The 23,577-nt window shown below is 49.7% G+C and overlaps 1 protein-coding gene across 1 annotated transcript in view; it reads left to right on the top strand.

Moving 5' to 3' along the window:
- The window catches only part of Nos2 (nitric oxide synthase 2, inducible), a 44,054-nt gene that overhangs the window by 5,830 nt on the left and 14,647 nt on the right, over positions 1 to 23,577 (top strand). The window contains exons 2-14 of the mRNA XM_013016289.1: positions 3,524 to 3,620; positions 4,629 to 4,751; positions 6,963 to 7,111; positions 13,406 to 13,568; positions 14,890 to 14,981; positions 15,961 to 16,102; positions 16,205 to 16,344; positions 17,987 to 18,161; positions 18,255 to 18,356; positions 21,631 to 21,825; positions 22,210 to 22,292; positions 23,178 to 23,322; positions 23,412 to 23,516. Coding sequence (XP_012871743.1) covers positions 3,524 to 3,620; positions 4,629 to 4,751; positions 6,963 to 7,111; positions 13,406 to 13,568; positions 14,890 to 14,981; positions 15,961 to 16,102; positions 16,205 to 16,344; positions 17,987 to 18,161; positions 18,255 to 18,356; positions 21,631 to 21,825; positions 22,210 to 22,292; positions 23,178 to 23,322; positions 23,412 to 23,516 — 1,711 coding nt within the window. The remainder of the gene's footprint in view (positions 1 to 3,523; positions 3,621 to 4,628; positions 4,752 to 6,962; positions 7,112 to 13,405; positions 13,569 to 14,889; positions 14,982 to 15,960; positions 16,103 to 16,204; positions 16,345 to 17,986; positions 18,162 to 18,254; positions 18,357 to 21,630; positions 21,826 to 22,209; positions 22,293 to 23,177; positions 23,323 to 23,411; positions 23,517 to 23,577) is intronic.

Here is a 23,577-nt window from a genome sequence, read left to right as displayed (position 1 = left end):
ATCCTGCGGCCCAAGTCCGCGCGCCGTCCGGGCGCAGCCAGGTACTGCCCCGGGTTGAGCCGACGGGGCGCACCGGGGGCGCGCTCGGCAGGATCGCACGCCCTGGGGCGGGGCGGGGGACGGGGAGGGAGAGGCTGCCGGCTACCGGCTGGGGTGTCCGCACCCTGGTCTAACCAGACGGGGAGGCTGAGCGCACTGAGGGTCCCAGAGCGCTCCTGCCCATTTCGTGTAAGGAGAGGCAGGCACAGACAGGGGAGGGGTGCAGGGGGCAGCGGAGACCCCATCTACCACCACCCCTCCCGGCTCCTCTGGCCACTCCAGGGCTGGGGATGGTTCTGCGAGCTCCCTTTGATGGCAAAGGGCTTAGTCGTATTGCATGGGGTGTGGGGGGGGGGCGCGCAGGGGCCCAGGAGATACCAGGCCACCATGTGCAAAGCTGGAGTCTGTGCATTGAATATCCATCCCACCCAAGCCAGCCAGCCCAGAGAACACAAGAGCCTGGACACTGCTTGGTTAATGCACTATTCAATTTTCTTTTATTTTTAAAAATCCCAATTAGGAAGGGACTTTTTATGGTCACTGTTAAAAAGTTAGGAGATGCAGAAAAAAGTATGAAGAAAAGTTTAAATTGTCCATGAGCTCATCATCTTATGACTTGATGCTAGTTGCTGTGATCATTTACTGGCATTTTCCCCAGGTGCACAGATACACACACACACACACACACACACAGAACCAGCATCAGCACACATACAGTTTGAGGTAGTGTTTATAAAAACAGAGAAACTAGACACAATCTAAACATCCAGACATTGGACTAGGGGGATGAGTCAAGTCCTTCCACACTGGGGGCAGGAGGGAGGGAGAGAGAAAGAGAGAGCTCAGTACTAAGGCCACAGTTCCATTTCTGGCTTTTGGATGGTTAATCGGAGATAAGAGTACTATGGACTTTCCTTCCCAGGCTGGCTTCAAACCACAATCCCCAGATCTCAGCCTTCTGAGACCTGAGGTCACGGGAGCCCAGCTACAAATTTATTTCTCCTTCACAGTTCCCAGATGGGAGATTTGTGGTTGGCTTAGATCTTAGCCACCTGAACAGGTGATGGCTTTTTCCTCTTTCACCTTTTGGCAGCATTGCCATTCTTCCATTTTGGGGTCACTATGAAGTAAAATGTAACACAGGTGCTGTGATAAAATGATAGTTGATCTGATAACCAGAATGGTTGCTAAGCAACAGTTTGAATATGATAGACAAGGATGATTCATATCCCGAGTGGGACCATGGAATAGGATTTCATGACTACTCAGAATGGTTGCAATGCAGTGGGTTGTTTCTGGAATTTTCCTTTTAATTATACACATATATGTAATGTAAAATATATATTATACATACATATATATGTTTTTTCAAATTTTAAAGTAGCTAGTATGTTTAAAGCATGGCATAGTCATAAGCTACCAGCTTATGACTGTTCAATGCTTTAAATACACTATGAACTGTGTAACTTGAGGTTAGGATGGGAAAGAGAAATGAGGAAGAATGAAGGAAGGGGCGACATTGGCCAAGAAGCTTTGTACTCATAACCTGACTTATGGAATTGTAACCCCTTTCTACAATTACTTAATAATAATAAATAGATATTTCATTATATACAATATATTTTATTATATAAGATATAGCATATACTTTAACCTATAGTGAAATATATATTTTATTATATAATGAAATATATTTTCATATGTAACAAAAATATATGAAGAGATCAGGAAACTGAGATCTGAGGATGGAAGTTTAGTTTGGAGCCAGCCTGGGCAGGCAAATCTGTGAAATTCTTTTTTTTTTTTTTCTTTTTTTGGGTCCGGTCATGGGGCCTGAACTCTGGGCCTGGGCGCTGTCCCTCAGCTCTTCAGCTCAAGGCTAGCGCTCTACCACTTGAGCCACAGCGCCACTTCCGGCTTTTTTCTTTTTGCTTATGTGGTGCTGAGGAATTGAACCCAGGGCCTCATGCACGCAAGACAAGCGTTCTACTACTGAGCCACCTTCCCAGCCCAAATCTGTGAAATTCTTAGCTCCAATTAGCCAGCAAGAAGTTGGAAGTGGAGGAGTCGCTCAGGTGATAAAGAACCAGCCTTGAGTGAGAACCCAAGGCTCTGAGTTCCAGTTTTAGTACTAGTGTGACCCACAGATACAGAACTCTTTTGGAAGTACTTTTAAGTATTTCTAAATTATCTGCTGGGATATTGATGTCATAAAGATGGCCCGATGCCTTCAATGTTCTATAATAGTGGAGTCAGGGATAGTGTCCTTGAAGCAAGATGGAACATGATAGGTGGAAAATTGGTGAACTGTGTTGAGGCTGATGAAGGTCTACAGGAGTTTATTTATTTTTGTCGGTCGTGGGGCTTGAACCCTGGGCTTGGGCTCTGTCCTTGTGCTCTTCAGCTCAAGGCGAGTGCTCTACCGCTTGAGCCACAGCACCACTTCCGGTTTTCTAGCAGTTTATTGGAGATAAGAGTCTCACAAACTTTCCTGCCTGGGCTGGCTTTGAACCTCAGATCCTCAGATCTCAGCTTCCTGAGTAGCTAGGATTACAGGCATGAGCCACCAGCACCTGGCTTGCAGGAATTTATACTGCTTTCTCAGCTTTTGTTCATTCTTTCATTTCCAAATTAAATTTTAAAGCAAATAAGCCAAGGTAAAATATGTTAGTTTTTATTAAAAAATGTTTTTTGTGATTCAAAAAAAAATTTAGGATCCCATGCTTAGTTAGGCAGTTTCTCTGATCACTTGAGCTCCAGCCCCAATCCTGTATTTCACCTGCCTGCAGGCCTGAGGCTCAATCCACCCACTTTTAGGCTTCCTCTAGTTGCTGAGGTCCTGAGGGTGCCCCTCGGCCTCTCCCTGGCCCCACCGCCTCCAGTTCTACCTCCCAGGCTCCACCGCCTCCAGTTTCCCTCCATTGAGACAGAGTCTTTTTTGCCTGAGCTGGCCTGGATCTTTGACCCTCCAGTTCCAGATTTTCACATAACCTTGAGATGACAGGCAAATGCTACTGTTCCCATTTATGGGTTGATCTGGAAACTTTTCCTGCTGGGGCTGGCCTCTTATCATGATCCTCCCTAGCTCAGCCTCTCAAGTAGCTAGGATTATTATAGTCCTGGACCAAGGTGCTTGGCTCTAAGAAAGTACTTTAAATAAAACAGAGGAAGTCACTAAAAATCAAGCCAGTAATGGGCAGTGTACCCTGGTGGGTGGAGTCAGTGGAGCCATTTTGCAGGTCCCCATACCCTGTGCCACACTTAAAGAGGGACCTCTTCCCTGAGCTTCTGTGTGTCACTGTTTAGGCTATGGTGTTGGCACGACCCTTTCTTATCCTGTTGGCTTTGCATGGGGAAGGGAGAGGATGGTGGTGGGGAGATTTGATCTGATGAGCTTTCCCAGCTCCCCTCCCCCGGCCTCCTTTCCTGGAGGCCAAGAGCAGTTCTATCCCACCCTCTGGCCCTCATCCTAATGCTCCATCAGGTGGTATCTCATCATAGCTGTTTCCGTTCACAGTCCTGAGACACCGGATGACAAGCACCAGGATGGATCCCTTCAGCCCCTTGCGGAGACAGAGCCGGTCAGTGTGTCACATGGGTGTGGAAAGCCCCTTTCTCGCTTGCCTGGGGCAGGTGCAGGCTGAGTGGCTCATTGGAGGCTGGGCTGCAGGAAGGGCGCCGGAAGCCAGGTTCTGGGCAGCCAGCAGAGAGTCCCAGAGCAGTGAGGAAAGGCATAAGCAAGGGAGGCTGGTGGGGAGTGGCTGGGAGTGGGGGCTTTCAAGGTGCCCTACCACCTGGATGTCCTGCCGGGTTGACGTGGCATGGACAAGGAGCAATTTGGAAGCATTCATGGAGCGGGGGTGGGGGGGGGGGGGGGTGTCAGGGGAAATATCCTCGAATGATCTCAGACTTGGTATCTGAGTCTCCAGTCCCAGACTCCAGCTTCTGGCCATGGGTTCCCTCTTCCCAAAGTATTTTTTTTTTCCAATCCTGGGGCTTGAACTCTGGGCCTGAGCATTGTCCCTGTACCACTCGAGCCACAGCACCATTTATGGCTTTTTCTATGTGGTACTGAGGAATCGAACCCTGGGCTGCATGCATGCTAGGCAAGTACTACCACTAAACCACATTCCCAGCCCTCAGAGTATTTTCTGCTCCATGAATTCTGAAGAGGTGGTCACAGCCTGGGTGGAGGGAGAGAAAATGGTTGGCATACTCTCAGATGGGAGAGGTAGGCAGGGGTACTTTCTTCCCTGGCCTGGCTTCTGTCCTTGGCAGTTCTGGCTGTGTGGGGTACCCTTTACCCTGGGTCCCTGTGTGGAGATTTCTCTGAGCAAGCATTGGCAGGGTCTGGGTGAGGAGAGAAGGCTGGCCAGCGGCCCGAGCAGCTGGAACTCTCAGCCAGCACAGACCCAGGTGATCCAGCTGCTGGAGATGGAGTGGGAAGCGGGGAGGCGGGGAGAGGAGGGAAGAGGGGGGAACAGACCCCTGCGGCATGTGGGCACAGAGTCCTGGGGGACATCTGTAGGCTTCTGGGGTGGTAAGCATTTGGGAAAATCTGTTTTTTGTTTTTTTTTTTCTCCTCTTAGAAGCTTCCAGAATCCCAGGACAAGTCACATGTGCCTCCATCAACCTGCCCACCCTACATAAAGCTCACAAACTGGAGCAGTGGGGTCACTTTCCAGGACACACTTCACCACAAGGCCAAGTCGGTGAGAAAGAAATCTGAGGCTCCCCGGGAACCCCTTCATCCCAAGCTAATGAACCCATGGAGGCTTTGTGGATCCAACACAGATTCCCCAGGGCAACCAGCACTTGTCTGCATGGAAAGGGTGCTGGGAACTGAGTCCTGTTCTCACAAAGTGCCATAGGAAGCAAATGATACCAGCTCCCTGTTTTAAATCAACTATTCAAAACCAAATTAGGCCAGGCACCAGTGGCTCATGCCTGTAATCCTGGCTACCTCAGGAAGCTGAGATCTCAGGATTGAAGTTAGAAGCCAGTTTGGGCAGAAATGTCTGTGAGACTTTTACCTCCAATTAACCACCAAAAAGACAGAAGTGCAGCTGTGGCTCAACTGGTAGGTTGACAGCCTTGAATGGAAAAAGCAAAGGGACAGTGTGAGGCCCTGAATTCAAGTCTCAGTACTAACACACGCGCACACACATGCACACACACACACACACATACACACACACTCTCTCTATTTTTTTTAAATAGATTTCAGCAGAGTATCTTTTTTTTTCTTGATGGTACTGAGGTTTGAACTTAGGGCTTTGTATTTGCTACGCTCTACCCCCTGAGCTGTGCCCGTGGTATGGCTGTTATTTTTTTAAAATAGGGTCTCATGTTTTGCGGAGACTGGCCCTAATCCTCCTATTATGCTGGTACAACCGGTACCTGCCATTGGCTTATTGGCTGAGATAGGAATCTCAATAACTTTTTTGCCCAGGCTGTCTGTCAACCATAATCTTTCCAACCTCTACCTCCTGAGTAGCTAAGACTACAGGCATGACCCACAGCACCTGGCCCTCAAAAGAGAAGTTTCTAACAGAATTGCACAAAACTGAACTGAATGAACCAAAGGAGGGTTGGGAAGGTGGCTCAGTGGTAGAGCGCTTGCCTTGCATGCCAGAGGCCCTGGGTTCGATTCCTCAGCACCACATAAGAAAAAAGAAAAAAGCCCGAAGTGGCGCTGTGGCTCAAGTGGTAGAGCGCTAGCCTTGAGCTGAAGAGCTGAGGGACAGTGCCCAGGCCCCACGACCGGACCCAAAAAAAATGAACCAAAGGAGTTGGTAGTGAGCTCCCTGTCTCCGGAAAGATTCAAGAGCTATTTGAGAGGGAGATTCCAAGCTCCCAGGGAATAGCTGGACTAAAAGTCTTCGAAGGTTCTTTTAAATTCTTTATTCTGAGCTTAAGACACATGCTATGGTTGTGAAGTGGAAGAATGGGGGCTGGGAATGTGGCTTAGTGGTAGAGTGCTAGCAACCATAAAGTCCTGGGTTCAATTCCTCAGTACCACATAAACAAAATGCCGGAAGTGGTGCTGTGGCTCAAGTGGTAGAGTGCTAGCCTTGAGTAAAAGAAGCTCAGGGACAGTGCCAGGCCCAGAGTTCAAGACCCAGAACTGGCAAAAAAAAAAAGGAAAATTTCAGATCATGAAGGAAGACTGATTTCCTCTACTCCTTAGAAACAACAATGGATAAACCTTGGGCTTTTTTTCCCCCCACCTATGTTATCCTATGACTTCGTGGATGGTAGCCTCCCGTTTCAGTTTATTTTTTTGTGTTTTTTTTTGTCTGATGCCAGAGTCATCTTCCCACAGGAGCCACATATTACCCCTCCCTCCTTATTTTTGTCGGTCATGGGGCTTGAACTCTGGGCCTGGGCACTGTCCCTCAGCTCTTCGGCTCAAGGCAAGTGCTCTACCACTTGAGCTACAGCGCCACTTCCAGTTTTCTAGTGTTTTATTGGAGATAAAAGTCTCCCGGACTTTCCTGCCCAGGCTGGCTTTGAACCGTGATCCTCAGATCTCAGCCTCCTGAGTAGCTAGGATTACAGGCGTGAGCCACCAGCGCCTGGCTCATATACCCCTTTAAATAAGAAAAAAATAAATAAAAAGATGAGATGCTCCCAAGAGCCGAAGCTATTGGTTTGGGGCTAAGGCTAGCAGAAGAGGAGGGCTAAAGACAGAGGCCAAGACAGGAGGACAATCCCAGCCTACATCCACTGAGGCTTGATCAAGAAGGAATATCTGAGCAGGGAGAAGGCCTGCTGGGCTCCAGGAAGGAGGTGTCCCAAAGTATAGGAGGCTCAGGGAGCTAGAGCAGCCGTAGAGGAGAGAGGCAGCCAGGGGAGCCGGCCTAGCAGAGAACAGCCAAGAGGTCAAATACCCCACCCTTACTACTTGCCTCTCTTTCCAGGATTTCACTTGCAGGTCCACATCTTGCCTGGGGTCCGTAATGAAGCCCAAAAGTTTGACTAGAGGACCCAAGAACACACCTACCTCTCCAGATGAACTGCTACCTCAAGCTATCGAGTTTGTCAATCAATATTATGAGTCCTTCAAAGAGTAAGATTGGCTTCCTTCCTCCCTTCTCCTGTGGGCCACTCCTGTCTCCAGCAGACACTCTCTGCCCTCATATCCCACCCCCTGCCTTCTAGAATCTCACCACTACCCCAGGACCAAGAGAAAAGACCTCATCTGGAGTAAGCTCTTGCAATCGAGAGATAAGGTTTTAGACATTGCAATAGTGTTTAAGACAATGTGGGCAGAAACTGGGCACCAGAGGCTCACACCTGTAATCTAAGCTATTCAGGGGGCTGAGATCTATCGATTATGGTTCAAAGCCAGCCTAGGCAGGAAAGTCTGTGAGACTCTTATTGCGAATAAACTACCAAAAAGCAGAAAGTAGCGCTGTGGCTCCGCACCTAGGCCCTGAGTTCAAACCACGGGACCTGCAAAACAAAATAAAACCAAGCAAAAACTGGGTTGAAGTGTAACTAGGTTTGAATCCACATTAGCCACTGCTGAGTTGTTGGGAAATCCACTTACCGTCTCTGATCCTTAACTTTCCTATCCACAGAATGGGGATCATGGAACCTGGCTCCTAAAATTGTTATGAGGGTTGTGTAAATTCATAACAAATACCCTTGGCTGTGAATTGAAACAGACTGTTTTATTAGAAGGTGTGTGAAAGGACCTTCAAGACCACCTGGTGGGAGAACAGGCACCTCACAGCACACCTGAGGTCCCCCAATCCCAGCTAGAACCCGGGCCGCCTGACTTGGAGAGGGCAGGCCGGTGCTCATTAGCCTTGGATGGGGTGGGGCGCCTCATCCCTGGGTTCACTTCATTTTCTTCCTTCCCAGTGGCTTCTGTGGCAACAGGAATCCATTGCTTCTTTAGCCCTGATCAGTTATTAATTTGATGAATACATGAAGCACCAAGAAGGTATTGGCCTGGTGGCAGGCACTGGATGATAGAGATTCATTGCCACTGGCCAGTGTTATTCAACAAGTAGTTTTCAGACACTCAAAGAGAGATAGAGGTTGTATAGCATCATGGTTATGAGCTGGGGTTTAGCCAGCAGCCTACCCAGGTTCAAATCCTTGCTGTGTCCCCTTACCATCTGAATGACTCCTAGGTGAGTTAGTTTCTCTGTGCCTCTGTTTTCCTGCCTGAAAATAGTCATCATTAATTAACCTACCTTGTAGAAGTTTATGTAAAGATTAAATGAATTAGGGGGCTGGGAAGGTGGCTCAGTGGTAGAGCGCTTGCCTTGTATGCTCGAGGCCCTGGGTTCGATTCCTCAGCACCACATATGCAAAAAGAAAAAAGCCGGAAGTGGCACTGTGGCTCAAGTGGTAGAACACTAGCCTTGAGCTGAAGAGCTGAGGGACAGCGCCCAGACCCAGAGTTCAGGCCCCATGACCGGACCCCCCAAAAAAAAGATTAAATGAATTAATGTGTAAAAATAGCTAAGAATGGCCCTTGGCCTGTTAACTTAGATGATAGCTGTTATTATATATTTCTTTCCTTCTTGCTCTATAGCCCCAAGTCCTGGCCTCAAGTGCATGATCCTCCTGCCTTAGCTTCTTCTTTTTTTTTTTTTTTGGTCCAGTTGTGGGGCCTGAACTCTGGGCCTGGGCGCTGTCCCTCAGCTCTTCAGCTCAAGGCTAGCGCTCTATCACTTGAGCCACAGCGCCACTTCTGGCTTTTTTGTTTTTGCTTATGTGGTGCTGAGGAATCGAACCCAGGGCCTCAGGCATGCAAGGCAAGCGCTTTAACCACTGAGCCACCTTCCCAGCCCCCTGTCTTAGCTTCTTGAGTGCTGGGATTATAGCTGTGTACCACTGTGCCTGGTGGTAATTATATTTTTAGAACACTGTGCTGTCCAAATGCAGGGAGAGACTGTGAGAAAGAAGGGCTGAGGCGCCATTCTTGATGCTCTGGAGCTGGTGTGGTGTGGAGGGAGGGGCCTTGCTGGGTAAAGTGAGCCACAGAGGGACAGAAAGAGTGGCTGCTGGTGATATCCCACCCCCTTAACTACTGAAGCTGGACACATCCTAGTGTCTTTCCTATCAGGCCCCCCATCTTTCAGGCACATGGTCCCCAACCCAGGCTACACAGAGAATCTCCTGGGAGCTTGCACAACACTAGTGCCTTATCCCTCAGGCCAAGGGCAGCACAGTTTCTGGGGTACGGGTAGGGGTAGGGAGACATCCGGGTTCTTCCATGCCCCTCCCTCCCAAGCAGGGCTCCAAGGGTAGAACTCCTGCCTAGCAATCACAAGGCCACAAGCTCAAACCCCAGTACTGCCAGAAAAAAGAAGAAAAAAGCCACATCTCTAGAAGTTCTTTTCTGGTCATGGGTCTTGAGCTCAGGGCCTGAGTGCTGTCCAGGAGCTTTTTTGCTCAAGGTTAGCTACTGCTCTACCACTTTGAGCCACAGTCTACTTCCAGTTTTTAGGTAGTTAATTGGAAATAAGCATCTCATGGCCTTTCTTATCCAGGCTGGCTTTGAACCACGACCTGCATATCTCAAATGAGATATGAACCAGATACTCATATCTGAGTAGCTAGGATTACAGGCAGGAGCCACAAGTGCCTGGCATCCATAGCAGTTGTAATGCACAGTGAAGTACTGACCTGCAGGGTGCTGCCTGTGTTGTAGTACTTGGTGCTTGCGACAGCCCTGGTCTCTGATGAGAAAGATACTGTCATGTCATTCCTACTCTTCAGATAAGGAAAATAGTCTCCATAGAGGAGAAGGAACTTGCTGGAAGACACACATTCTGAAGTCCCAGGGCTGGGATTTGAGCCCAGGGAGCTGACACCACTACAGCCCTTTTCTTTTCTTTTGTCAATCCTGGGACTTGAACTCTGGGCCTGGGGCAATGTCTATCAGCTCTTGAGCCCAAGGCTAGTGCTTTACCACTTGACCCACAGCACCACTTCTGGTTTTCTGGTGGTTTATTGGAGATAAGAGTCTCACGGACTTTCCTGCCCAGGCTGGCTTTGAACTGTGATCCTCAGATCCCCAGTCTCCTGAGTAGCTAAGATTATAGGCATGAGCCACCTGCGCCTGGCTTTTCTGTAGTGGCAGTGCTCAGCCTGTGGCTCTTTGGCGCTGTGGGCTCCTGGCTGTCTTGGATGCAGGGGGCCTGGATGACATTTAGAAGACAATTGTGAGAGGTCCGAAGCCCAGGGAGAATGCACTCACTCGGTGGCTGTTCTCCGAGAAGGAAAGCCCATTTGTTACAGCCACCAGGACATACCATGCCCCCCCACCCTAGAAATCCTAGGAGTTTCTCTGATGAGGGGCAGCCCACCTCTACAATGATGGCCAGCAGAGTGGGCCGGGCCATCTCCTCTGTTGAGGTTGGGGGTGTGGCTCACTTGGTAGAGCACTAGCCACTGAGTGAAAGCCGCAGGTACTGAGTTAAAGTGCTGGTCTTGGACCTAAAAGGGAAGAATAGCTGGGTGCTGTTGGCTCACACCTGTAATCCTAGCTACTCAGGAGGCTGAGGTCTGAGGATCACAGATCCAGCCTGAGCAGGAAAGTACATGACTTTTTTTTTTTTTTGCTTTTGTTGGTTTGTGAAACTTGAACTCAGGGCTTGGGCACTATCCCTGAGTTTTTTTTGCACAAGGATAGTGCTCTACCACTTTGAGTCACCATGCCACTTTCATGAGACTCCTATCTCCAATACACTACCAAAAAAAGCCAGAAGTGGAGCTGTGGCTCTTGTGGTAGAGTGCTAGCCTTGAGCAAAAGAAGCTCAGGGTTAGTGAGTAGGCCCTGAGTTCAAGCATCAGGACCAGTACAAAAAGAAAGAACAAATGAAAGAGAGAGAGAGAGAGGGAAAGAAAGAGGGAAGGAAGGGGAAGGAACGAAGGAAGGAAGAAGGAAAGAGAAGAGAAAAGAAATGAGTATATATTGTGAAGCTTGCTCTTTTCTTTGAGACCTAACAGAGACCAGGCATTTTTTTTCTTTTTCTTTTTTTGCTGGTCATGGAGCTTGAACTCTGGGCCTGGACACTGTCCTGAGCTCTTCAGCTCAAGGCTAGCACTCTACCACTTGAGCCATAGCACCTACTTCCAGCTTTTTCTGTGTATGTGGTGCTGAGGAATCGAACCCAGGGCCTCATACATGCAAGGCAAGCACTCTACCCCTGAGCCACGTTCCCAGCCCCAGACCAGGCATTTTTGAGTGTCTTAAAATATAGCAAACTCTAAAATATAAAAAGTAATCTTCCTAGCTAGGTGCTTATAGCTCACAGCTGTCATCCCAGCTACTTGGTAGGCTGAGATGTGAGAATCAAGGCTCAAAAAAGCTAGTCTGGGCAGCAAAGTCCATGAGAGCTTTATCTCTAATTTATCAGCAAAAGGCCAGAAGTGAAGCTATGGCTCAAGTGAGTAGATGACCAACCTTGAGTAGAAAAAGCTAAGCCAGAACACAAAGCCTCCAGTTCAAACCCCAGTACTGTTACAAACACACACACACAAAATAATCTTCCTTGTGTGTTCACAAATGTCTTTACAGTCCCGAATCTGAAGGCTTCAGTGTTAGAGTGGTCTCTACCGATGTGGTGGTGCAGTATGGCTTGTGGGAAGTTTCTGGAAGCATTGGGGACCATGGCCCTGACCTTACCTGGCAGTTCCCCTTGGCAGGGATGTCCTTGGGGATAAAGATCACCCGATGTTTTGTCTTTGTGCTTGTGTCAGAAATCAAGGGGAGACCTGAGGTATTTTGTTCCCAGTCCTCCACTGTCCTTTATCAGTGCATTCTTTTCATAGTTTTATTTGTTGCCATTTGCCGATTGGGAATTTCAAGGTTAGGGTGTGTGTGTGTGTGTGTGTGTGTGTGTGTGTGTGTGTGTGTGTGTGTGTGTGTGTGTGTGTGTGTGTGTTAAAGCTTTTTCTGACTGACTGAGCCCCCTCTCTTGGGGATCATTTTGAAGGCTGCTTGAATCACTGGGCAAAGTGATTCCCTGAAAACCCAGCCAGGCCACCCGATGGTATCTGGGACTAAGGAGGCTCCTGAGGAACTCCACAGGGCTTCTGTTGCCCTAGGGTGAAAGGTTGAAGTTTCCCCACAGGCAGTGAGGAGCTCGGGCTTGGCTGGAGGGGTGACTCACAGATCCAAGTCCTGAGTTTTCTTTTTGCCAATGTGGTTCCGTTCCCAGCCCTGGTAGTTAAGCCCTGGGGCTTTGAGACCCTTACTTCTAAAACACACACAAAAATACCTTCTTTTGCTTGTTTTCTTTTTGTGCCGGTATTGGGGTTTGAACTTGGGGTGTTGGGTTCTTACTTGGCTTTTTTTTTAATTTCTTTATTGAGATTGATTAATTTCACAGCATTGTAGGATGGTGATACTTAGCTAAAGTCACACACACATTTTAACCTTCACAAGGTGCATTGTCATTATCATGGTCTATAAAGCTTATGAACTCTACAAACTTTGACACTACAACTATTTTTTTCCACATTGGGTGATATGTACATTTCTTTCCTTTTGTTAGTGTCAGCTGTTCCCTCTTTCTCTCTCATTCGCTCCCTCCCATTGCTGCCCTTGAGTTGTTTAGTTCATTTTCATCAATGTCCAGGGCAGCTGGTGGGCCCCTCTGCTGTATTTTCACACTGATTTCTGTGCCCTCTGCCTAGATTCCTTCTTATGTGCACTTGTATATACCACATGTGGGGTCAATAACAGAGTCATCTAAAAACCATGTGACAAATTAAGAAGAGGTCCTTTGTTTCTTGAGTCCTGTTTGTTTCTTGCTGTTTACTTTGTCATATCTTCTTGCATTTTGAATTTAACATCTGCCTATTTGGGAGACCATGTGCCATTTGCTTCTCTGATCTTGGCTTATCTTCCTTGGCTTTTTGTTCAAAGCTGGTGCTCTGCCACTTGAGCCACAGCTCTCATTCTGGCTTTTTGGTGGTTCATTGGAGAGAAGAATCTCCTGGTGGCCACTGCGAGACTCAAGTCTTGCAAGTGTCTGAGAAGGACAAGTCCTCACTGAGATGAATAATTCACAAAAAACGCAACCAGAGAGGACAAGGCTTCTCTTCAGCTTGGAACCGGCTACATCATTTGCAGAATCCAGGGTTAAAAAGGAACATGTGGGCTTGCTGATCCTCTGTGATGATAAACTTCAAGATGGTGGCCGTGGTGCATTAGGAGTGAGGTCCTCATAAGCTAAGCCCAGATCTTGAAGCCAGCCCTGGAAGGGAACAATCTCCCAGAGGGACTGCTTACCCGTCTGCGATCCAATTTCAGTTCCTGCTTCAGTGGCTTGAATTAATGCCGGTGTATGTCTCTCATTGTTGATTTTCCTGATGTCTTCCTGTGCTGCAGAGCAAAAATAGAGGAACATCTGGCCAGGGTGGAGGCGGTAGCGAAGGAGATCGAAACAACAGGAACCTACCAGCTGACAGGAGATGAGCTCATCTTCGCCACCAAGCTCGCCTGGCGCAATGCCCCCCGCTGCATCGGCAGGATCCAGTGGTCCAACCTGCAGGTGCGCCTCTGTGGACCCCAGTGGGAGATGGAGTGAGCCCTGAGCAGGTGGTCTGGAGCAGCCATGCATGCTGTGTCCTAGGCTGTGCAGACAGTGTGGAGGAGATGGAGAATGAGGGCTAAGGACTCCCCTCTGGAGGCCTAGGATCCCACGTCAGGGTCTCTAACTGACCTCTTGTGATAAATGTAGTAGACCACATGTCCCCATAAAGCCAAACATTGAGCATGTTTCTGTTACTACTGTATCACAACACAGGCCTTTGACCTCCAGGGTTGGGACTTTTTTTCCTTGGTCAGTTGTGGGCTTGAACTTAGGGTCTGGGCACTGTCCCTGAGCTCTTTTGCTCAAGGCTAGCACTCTACCACTCTGAGCCACAGCTCCACTTCCAGTTTTCTGGTAGTTGATTGCAGGTAAGAGTCTCACAGCCTTTCCTGCCCTGGCTGGCTTTGACAGGTGATCCTCAGATCTCAGCCTCCTGAGTAGCTAGGATTACAGGTGTGAGCCACCAGCGTCCAGCTAGTGTTTGAACTCTTGACTCCAAGAAAACACCTTATTTCTTTATCCTGGTCCTCTAGGCCATCGTTTTGTTGGAAATTCATTTGTTCTTGGAACATATCTCAAACATTTGGAAAGAGAAATTGGTGGAAAGCCAACAATGCCACCCTGGGCTGTGTGGAACCTACTCACATGGCAAAGGAATCTGCCTGAGTGCTTTGAAATCAGGTGTTGAAAGGGACAGGGTTCAGTGACTCATGATAATACCTACAATCCAGGCTATGTGGAAGGAAAAGATGGGAAGGGTCGAAGTTTGAGGCCAGCTTGGGGGAAAAAATATAAACCAAAACCAAAAACCAGTTCGTGAGACTCTGATTTCAACAAAGAAGCCAAGCATGGTGGCCATGTGTTTGTCATCTCAGCTAAACAGGAGGTAGAGATAGGAGGATCATGGTAGAAAGCTGGGCCTCGGTATGAAAGTAAGACCCTATCTAGAAAAATGAGAAAAGCAAAAAGATCTGGAGGTACGGCTCAAGTGGGAGAGCACCTGTCTAGCAAGCACGATGCCCGAAGTTCAATCCCATCATCCCCCAAACAAGTCTGATGTTGTGGGGATTCTGGTATTGCTGGGGGGTTTCCAAGTGAGCTTCCCTGTGCTCCCTTAGGAGAGCAGGAGACCAGTGTTTGGGGAAAAGGCCGAGACTGGTGCTGTGGATGCAGAGGCGAGAATGTGCATTCCGGGGTGTTGGTGGGCAGGCTTCCCCCGGGGCCTCAGGGGCCTCTGGGGCCTAGTCTGTGATGGGCTGACTGGGTGGGGTGTGTGCAGGTCTTCGATGCCCGGAGCTGTACCACCGCCCAGGAGATGTTCGAACACATCTGCAGACACATACGCTACGCCACCAACAACGGCAACATCAGGTGGGGGCTCTGTCCCGGGGCTGCCATGCGCTCAGCCTGCCCCTGGATTCTTAGCCCAAAAGTGCATTGAAGCTGGCCACCAGTGGCTCATGCCTGTAATCCTAGCTCCTCAGGAGGCTGAGATCAGAGGATCACGGTTCAAAGCCAGCCTGAGCAGGAAAGTCTGTGAGACTCGTATATCCAATTTACCACCAGAAAACTGGAAGTGGCGCTGTGGCTCAAGTGTAGAGCACTTGCCTTGAGCTGAAGAGCTGAGGGACAGTGCCTAGGCCCAGAGTTCAAGCCCCACGACCCACCCCCCCAAAAAAAAAAAAAAAGCTCAAAGACAGTGTCCAGGCTCTTAAGTTCAAATCCCAGAACCAGCCAGAAAAAAAATAATCCTTTCATTGATCAGGGTTAGGGACCCCACTTTTTAAGTAGGATAAGACCTTGGTTTTCGAACAGATGGCTCTGCTGCAGTGTTTTCCTTAGAGGCAAGAGAGCTTTTGTTTGCCATTGTCACTGTGTTGCATCCTCCCCTTCCCGTGCCCACCACCCCCGCCACAGAGCCCAACTGTTCATGCGATCAGTCACTGGTTTTCAGGCTCAACAAACAGTGCTCACTTAATGGTGAGCTCTGGATTGGGCTGGGGGCACAAGGGTGGGGCATGGGATGCAGAGGGTACTAACATCTAAGGAAGTGTTCGCCTCAGCCCACTGTGAGCCTGTGGTCTGCCCAAATGAGCTAGACAAGCATCTTCCTAATTCCACTGGCAGAAACAGAGAACATGAGCACCAGGGCTGGGGGAGGGGCTCACTCTATCTCCTAGAGAAGAGACCCCCCCCCAACTGACCTGAAAGCAGCTGGTGGGAGAGCACAGACTGCTTCCAGTCAGCTCCATTCTAGGGGCTGTAGAGGGGGAAGAGGGGAGGGGAGGCTGGGAGCTGCCCCCCGCCATGGCCACATGGTAAACAGAGTTTGGTCCCTGCCCTGGGGAAGGTCGGCCATCACTGTGTTCCCCCAGCGGAGTGATGGGAAGCATGACTTCCGCGTGTGGAATTCTCAGCTGATCCAGTATGCCGGCTACCACCTGCCCGACGGCAGCATCAGGGGGGACCCAGCCAACCTGGAGTTCACCCAGGTACCCACCCAGCCCCCCACCCCAGGCCCCGGGGCAGGGAGCCCAGAGCGGACCAGGCACCCAGTCGGGGCCTACGGACTCACGGGCTTGTCTTGCTCCTAGCTGTGCATTGAACTGGGTTGGAAGCCCTGTTATGGTCGCTTCGATGTGCTGCCTCTGGTCCTGCAGGCGGATGGCCGGGACCCCGAGTTCTTCGAAATCCCTCCTGACCTGGTGCTCGAGGTGCCCGTGGAACACCCCAAGTAAGTAGCTGAGAGGTTACGTGGGTGCAGATCCACATTCCTGTCGTCACCTGCTACCATCCAGCCTCTCCTTACACCAACCCCAAAGCTGGTGACATTGTCACCCTGCCATGCTATAGCAATTCTGCACTTCCTCGCTGGCCTGGGACTTTGGAGGTTGATGGTGAGTGAGGAGAAGAGGAGGCTTGGATGAATGGGACCCCAGGGTCAGGAAGCAGCCATCTTAGGAGAAGAACTCTCTGGGCTTCTCTAGCTAAGCAGGCCAGGTCTCTTGAGCCCTCCCTTAGCTGTCCCTGTCTAATGTATGGGAAGGAGAAGGCTCTAAAAGTAACTGTAAGAGCTCAACCAGCTCAGCCCTTGCTTTTGGCACTCTTGGCAATTGTAAACACTGCTCCGTATATTAGTACTTGATATGTGTGAGCTGGGCTCTTCTCCTTTGAATACAGACCTGCCTCAGGACCTTTGCACCTGTTGGTCTCTCTACCTGACACATCCTTTTTCTCAAAATTTGGCAAAGCACAGTTCTTGTTTTTCCTGCTCTGTCACTTCTCGGAGAAGACTCCCCTGGCCCCCTAGAATCTAACACATAGTCTCATTTTTCTTTCTTTCTTTTTTTTTTTTTTTGTCAATTGTGGGACTTGAACTCAGGGGCTGGGTGCTCTACTTTAAGCCACAACTCCACCTACTTCTGGTTTTCTGGTGGTTAATTGGAGATAAGAGTCTCATGGACTTTCCTGGCCAAGCTGGTTTGGAACCACTATCCTCAGATCTCAACCTCCTGAGTAGTTAGAATTATAGGCGTGAGCCTCTGGTTCCTGGCTTTCTTTTTTTTTTTTCTTGCTGTACATTTGTTTGCTACTGTAGAGTCTAGAGACTATGTGCTAGACTCTAAGCTCCTTGACAGAATCTTGTACTCCAGCATGGTACCTGACACATAACAGATGTACAGTTATAGATGTTTGTAGAATATTTAAATATACAAATAAGTGATATCTTATAATAATCTCATGAGGGGCTGGGAAGGTGGCTCAGTGGTAGAGCGCTTGCCTTGCATGCATGAGGCCCTGGGTTCAATTCCTCAGCACCACATAAGCAAAAAGAAAAAAGCTGGAAGTGGCGCTGTGGCTCAAGTGGTAGAGCGCTAGCCTTGAGCTGAAGAGCTGAGGGACAGCGCCCAGGCCCAGCGTTCAGGCCCCATGACTGAACCCCCTCCCAAAAAAAAGAAAAAAAAATAATCTCATGAGTTAGATGCCAGTACTGGTGTTATTTTTGTTTGTTTAGTAGTAGGATTTGAAGTCAGGTCCTGGTGCCCCCTAGGCTTGCTTGGTAGGCTGGTGCTTTACCACTTGAGCCTTGCCTCCAGCTCTGCTTTTTACTGGTTATTTTGGTGATGGAGTTTAGGGAACTTTTCTGCCTGGGCTGGCTTTGAACGATGATCCTCTAGATCACAGAGTCTAGGATTATAGGTGTGAGCCGTTTGTCTGTGGCCTGGTACCTGTTTTGATGACAGGATCTTTGAGACTTAGGGAAGTGAAAAGCCTCCCACATTCACAGCGGCTCACAGCTTGCACAGCCCTGGAACATAGAACACACTGCTGATGCTCAGAAGCCCTCAGCCATAGCTGCCCTGCCTCTTCACCAGGTACGAGTGGTTCCAGGAGCTGGAGCTGAAGTGGTACGCCTTGCCCGCCGTGGCCAACATGCTGCTGGATGCCGGTGGCCTCGAGTTCCCCGGGTGTCCCTTCAACGGCTGGTACATGAGCACAGAGATCGCAGTCAGGGACCTCTGTGACAGTCAGCGCTACAACGTCTTGGAGGTGACAGGGGACATCCAGCTGGGACAGGTGGAGGTGTGGGCCTTTGCGGGGGGGGGTCCCCTAGGGACTGCCTCACCCCGATTTACTCTACAGGAAGTGGGGAGAAGGATGGGTCTGGAGACACACATACTGGCCTCCCTCTGGAAAGACCAGGTCGTCACAGAGATGAACGTTGCGGTGCTCCATAGCTTCCAGGTAGCTTGGGTGTTTTGTGGGTCTTTTTGTTGTTGTTGGTGGTGGTGGTGGTTTGGGGGCTTGAACTCAGGGCCTGGGCACTGTGTGTCCCTGAGCTCTTATTGCTCAAGGCTAGTGCTCTACCACTTGGAGCCACAGCTCCACAGAACATTTTCTGGTGGTTAATTGGAGATAAGAATCTCACAGACTTTCCTTTGAAACTTAATCCTCAAATCTCAGCCTCCTGAGTAGCTAGGATTATAGGCATAAGCATGAGCCGCCAGCTCCAGCCTGTTTTCTCCAGCACTCTATCACTTGAGCCACAGCTCTGCTTCTGGCTATTGGGTGGTAAATTGTAGATAAGAATCTCATAGACTTTCCTGCCTGGGCTGGTTTTAAACTGTAATCTCCAGATCTCAGCTTCCTGAGCAGCTAGGATTACAGGCTTGAGCCACCAGCACCCAATGGCATACCTCTTGTGGCCACCTACAGCAGGTTGGTTCCCCAGGAAGTATGACAGTATTTAGAAACCAGGGAAAACTCCACAAAGCTGTCAGGTCCCCTGGGGAGCAGACTACTGCATGGAATCATCATTCATTCATTCATTCATTCTGGTGTTATCGAACATTCACCATGGGCCAGGCACTAGATTTGGCCATGAAGGTGGAAGGAAACAAAATAGACACCCTGGCCCCCATGGCTGGGGACAGCCACTGCGCACATCCATACTGCTTGGTGTAATATGGGCCCTGAGCTAGACGGAACAGGAAGTGCTTCCCTGGGGCTGGCCCTGCTCAGGAAGGGCTGGCCATGGACCATACATCCTGACTCCCAGGGATTCTGCACACCCACCCGACACTGGCAGGATGCCCATGTGCCCCCAGAAAACCTGTGGAGCCTCAGCTCCGTCTTCTGACCCTGGCTGGGGGCAGGGGGGATGGGAGGTGGGGTGTGAGAGTCTCCACAACTTCCTCATCCTCTTCTTTCAGGAAGGCCTTTGGGATACAAGGCCGCAAAGCAAGGATGATGGCAGTTCATAGCCATTCATCATTGACTTCCTCTCCCTGTTACTGTAAGATTTAAATGCTAGCTCGTGCAACCTGCTTAGCTGTGCAGGCCCATGGCAAGCTCACTTGGCCAGCTTTGGCTTTCGTGTTGTTTCTTGTGGCTCTCGAAGCTGTCTTCTGAGCGCTGGTCTGGCTCTCAGGAATCGCCGGGCAGCTAATGTAGGAATGTTGTCTTGAGAAGGATGCAGTGCTAGAGCAATGTCAGTTCTGTAGCAGTCATACTTGGAATTTGGAATTTTGGTCTTGGGCGCTCAGGAAGTAAGATGGAATCCACTTGATTTTGACTCACAATACCTTTCTTTTTTTTTTTTTCCTTTTTTTCTGCTAGTGCCAGGTTTGGACTCAAGGGTCTCACATTCACTCGGCTTACTTGCTTCACTGGTGCTTTACCACTTGAGCTATGCCCTCAGTTCAGTTTTTTGCTGATTAATAAGAGATGGGAGTCTCAAAGACTTCTCTGCCCAGATTGACTTTGAACCACAATCTTCAGACCTCAACCTCCTTGGTAGCTATGATTATAGGTGTGAACCACTAGCTAGCACCCAGCAGACTCAAGATACTTTTCAACTTGTGATGGGTTTACCAGGATAGAACCCTCTCGTCAGTTAAGAAGCATCTAGATACGAAAATATCAAGAGGGCTGGGAAGGTGGCTCAGTGGTAGAGTGCTTGCCTTGCATGCCTGAGGCCCTGGGTTCGATTCCTCAGCACCACATAAACAGAAAAAGCCGGAAGTGGCGCTGTGGCTCAAGCAGTAGAGCGCTCGCCTTGAGCTGAAGAGCTGAGGGACAGCGCCCAGGCCCAGAGTTCAGGTCCACGACCGGCAAAAAAAAAAAAAAAAGAAAATATCAAGAGATATGACACAAGTGTAGTGGTTCATGCCTATAATCCTAGCTATGTGGGAGGCAGAGACTGAGAATATCTTGGTTCAAGGTTAGCCCTGGAGAAAAAGTTACCAAGACGGGCTGGGAATATGGCTTAGTGGTAGAGTGCTTGCCTAGCATGCATGAAGCCCTAGGTTCTATCCTCAGTACCACATGAGCAGAAAAAGCCACAAGTGGAGCTATGGCTGAAGTGGTAGAGCACTAATCTTGAGCCAAAGAAGCTTAGGGACAGTGCTCAGGCCCTGAATTCAAGCCCTAGGACCGGCAAAAAAAAAAAAAAGTTACCAAGATGCTATTTCAATCAACAAGTGGGGCATGGTGGTCTTTCATCTAATCTATGTAGGAGGCATAAATAGCAGGATCACAGTCCAAGACCAGCCCCAACTGAAAATGTCAGAAAAAAAAAAAAGCCAAACAATGAAAGCAAAAAAGAAGGGCTGGGAAGTTGGCTCAGTGGTAGAGTGCTTGCCTTGCATGCATGAGGCGCCGGAAGTGGCGCTGTGGTGCAAGTGATAGAGCGCTAGCCTTGAGCTGAAGAGCTGAAGGACAGCGCCTAGGCCCAGAGTTCAGGTCCCACGACTGGACAAAAAAAAAAAAAAAAAAGAACTGGGGGCATCATGTGGATCACGCATAAAGCCCTGAGTTCAAACCCTAGAACTGCCATATATATGTGACTGCACTTACATGACCCAAAATCTATTGGCAACTCCTTTGGTTCCTCATAGCTTTGGCACCTGAGAAGCTTTAGCTCACCTCCTTATCGTTCCCACCCTCCATAGCTTCTAGCTCAAAGAAGAGCTGTCTTTCTGCTCATTGTGGCAAGGCCTTGAGCAGTGCCCGGCAGATGAAGGAACCCAATTAACATTTGCAGAGCACTCAGGAGGTTTTGCTGGTTGCATCTTACTGCATCCTCTCGTCCACTTCATGATGTAGGAACTGCTATCCTACAGGATTGCAGATTAGGAAGGTTAATCAAAGTCACACGGCTAATGAGAGGAGCCAGTTTGGACCATTATATGAAGCAAATGTCTCTGGATTGAATAGATTGCTCTAGACATTGTGGCTGATTGTCCTGATTCAGTCTGGGTTGAACTGGTTCCCTGCAGCCTCTACTTTTAGTATCCAGGTAATTTGTTTTTCCTATAGGGCCCCTTTAGAGACTCTGGAAGTGCCCTCCATGGGGTCACTCATCTGCAGCTGGGGAGGAGGGGCCAGAAGGAGTGGCTGTCCTGGGTCACAGATTGCTGGGTCTTCCCCGGCTCCCAGGCACCCCTGTGACCACTGGCCGCTCTCTCTTCTGCACCCCCTCACCTCTACTCACACCCTCCCCTGTCTTCTGCTACAGAAGCACAAAGTGACCATCATGGATCACTACTCAGCTGCCGAATCCTTCATGAAGCACCTGCAGAACGAGTACCGGCTGCGCGGTGGCTGCCCAGCTGACTGGATTTGGCTGGTCCCTCCAACATCCGGGAGCATTACACCCGTGTTTCACCAGGAGATGCTAAACTACATCCTGTCCCCATTCTATTACTACCAGGTGTGTGTGTGGGGCGGGGGGGGACTGTCCTCATTCCCAGCCCTGGCGCTCCAGTGTGGAGCCCGTGTACACCTGCTCTGCCCAGGATGCCTTTATACCTGTCCAGCGCCTTCCTGTCCTCCTGAAGGTGTCCTGGTTTGGAGTGCCTATGAGGTCACCTGCTGAGTGATCACACACTGGCCTCCCACTCCGGACAATAACAGCCCAGGGGCCCACCATGGTGTGCAGGCTCCACACTGGGCGGAGGAGATGCTGTGCCCTTCCCATGGGGTGGGGGCAGACCAGCCTGTCTTCCCCATCTCATCGTGATGTGGAGAGTCCCCTGGGCCCAGCCCAGCCACAACCCGAGGCACGGACCTACCCTCACATCTCCTTTTTTGGCAGGTAGAGGCTTGGAAGACCCATGTCTGGCAAGATGGGAAGCGGAGGCCCAGGAGAAGAGAGCTCCGATTCAAAGTCCTGGGGAAGTAAGTAGGAGTCATCAGGATTGATGTCTCCATTTCCAGTCCCTCAGGACAACCAAGTACTGGTGACTCACGCCTGTAATCCTAGCTACCCAGAGGGCTGAGTTCTGAGGATCTCATTTAGAAGCCAGCTAGGGTAGAAAAGCTCAGGAAACCCTTAAATCCAATCAACCAGCCAAAAGGCAGAAGTTGAGGTGTGAATCAAGTGGTAGAGCACCAGCCTTGAGCAGAAAAGCTGAGAGATAGTGCTCAGACCCTGAGGTCAAGCCACAATACTGGCACGTGCACGCACACACACACATATACGTGCACACTTGCACACATGGCACCCAGAGAAAGAATTGCTTTATAGAGTTTAGCTCCCTCAGCATTGTTGCTGAGGGCCACTTGGTCCTGTTGTCCCAACCCTTCCTCCCCACCCCTCTTTTTTAAGAACTGACAAATGGCAAGGAGCCAGGTGCTGGTGGCTCATGCTTGTAATCCTAACTATTCAGAAGGCTGAGATCTGAGGATCATGACTCAAAGCCAGTTCGGGCAGGAAAGTCTATGAGACTGTTATTTCCAATTAACCACCAGAAAACTGGAAATGGAGCAGTGGCTCAAGTGGTAGAGCACTGGACTTGAGCACAGAAGCTCAGGGACAGCACCTGAGTTCAAACCCTGGGACTGGCACATGCGCATGCGCAGCACATACCCTTCCCCCTCCCCCCTCACACACACACACAAAAGAAAAGAGCAAGGGAACAAAAGGCCACCAGTCATGGTAGATATCTGATGACAAGTGTAGATTGCTCACCAGGCTCCCCCCTGTCTGCTCTGCTCTCCTGAGTCCCTCAGCCTCTTCTGGAAGCTGACTCAACACACAGAACCATCTCTCTGTCCCCACAGAGCTGTGCTCTTTGCTGCCATGCTAATCCACAAGATTATGGCAACTCGAGTCCAAGTCACAATCCTCTATGCGACTGAGACTGGAAGATCAGAATCACTTGCTCGGGACCTGGGAACCTTGTTCAGCTGTGCCTTCAACCCTAAGGTACCTGGTCAGCTAGATGAGCCTATGGGGAGACTACAGAGGCTGCGCCAGGAAGTTGAGGGCTAATGTCCACTGCGGTGCCCGTTCAGGTTTTCTGCATGGATGAGTACAACCTGAGCCACCTAGAGGAGGAACGGCTTCTGCTAGTGGTGACCAGCACATTCGGGAATGGAGACTCCCCCAGTAATGGAGAGGTAGGTGGCTTAAGACCCTGGTCATCTGGGAGGCGGAGAGGAGGAGCTGGGAAGAACAGCG

This window comes from Dipodomys ordii, unplaced genomic scaffold (assembly GCF_000151885.1).
Source record: "Dipodomys ordii isolate 6190 unplaced genomic scaffold, Dord_2.0 Scaffold31, whole genome shotgun sequence".
Lineage (NCBI taxonomy): Eukaryota > Metazoa > Chordata > Mammalia > Rodentia > Heteromyidae > Dipodomys > Dipodomys ordii.
The sequence above is the reverse complement of the archived record's forward strand: the minus strand, read 5'-3'. Positions and strand labels throughout refer to the sequence as shown.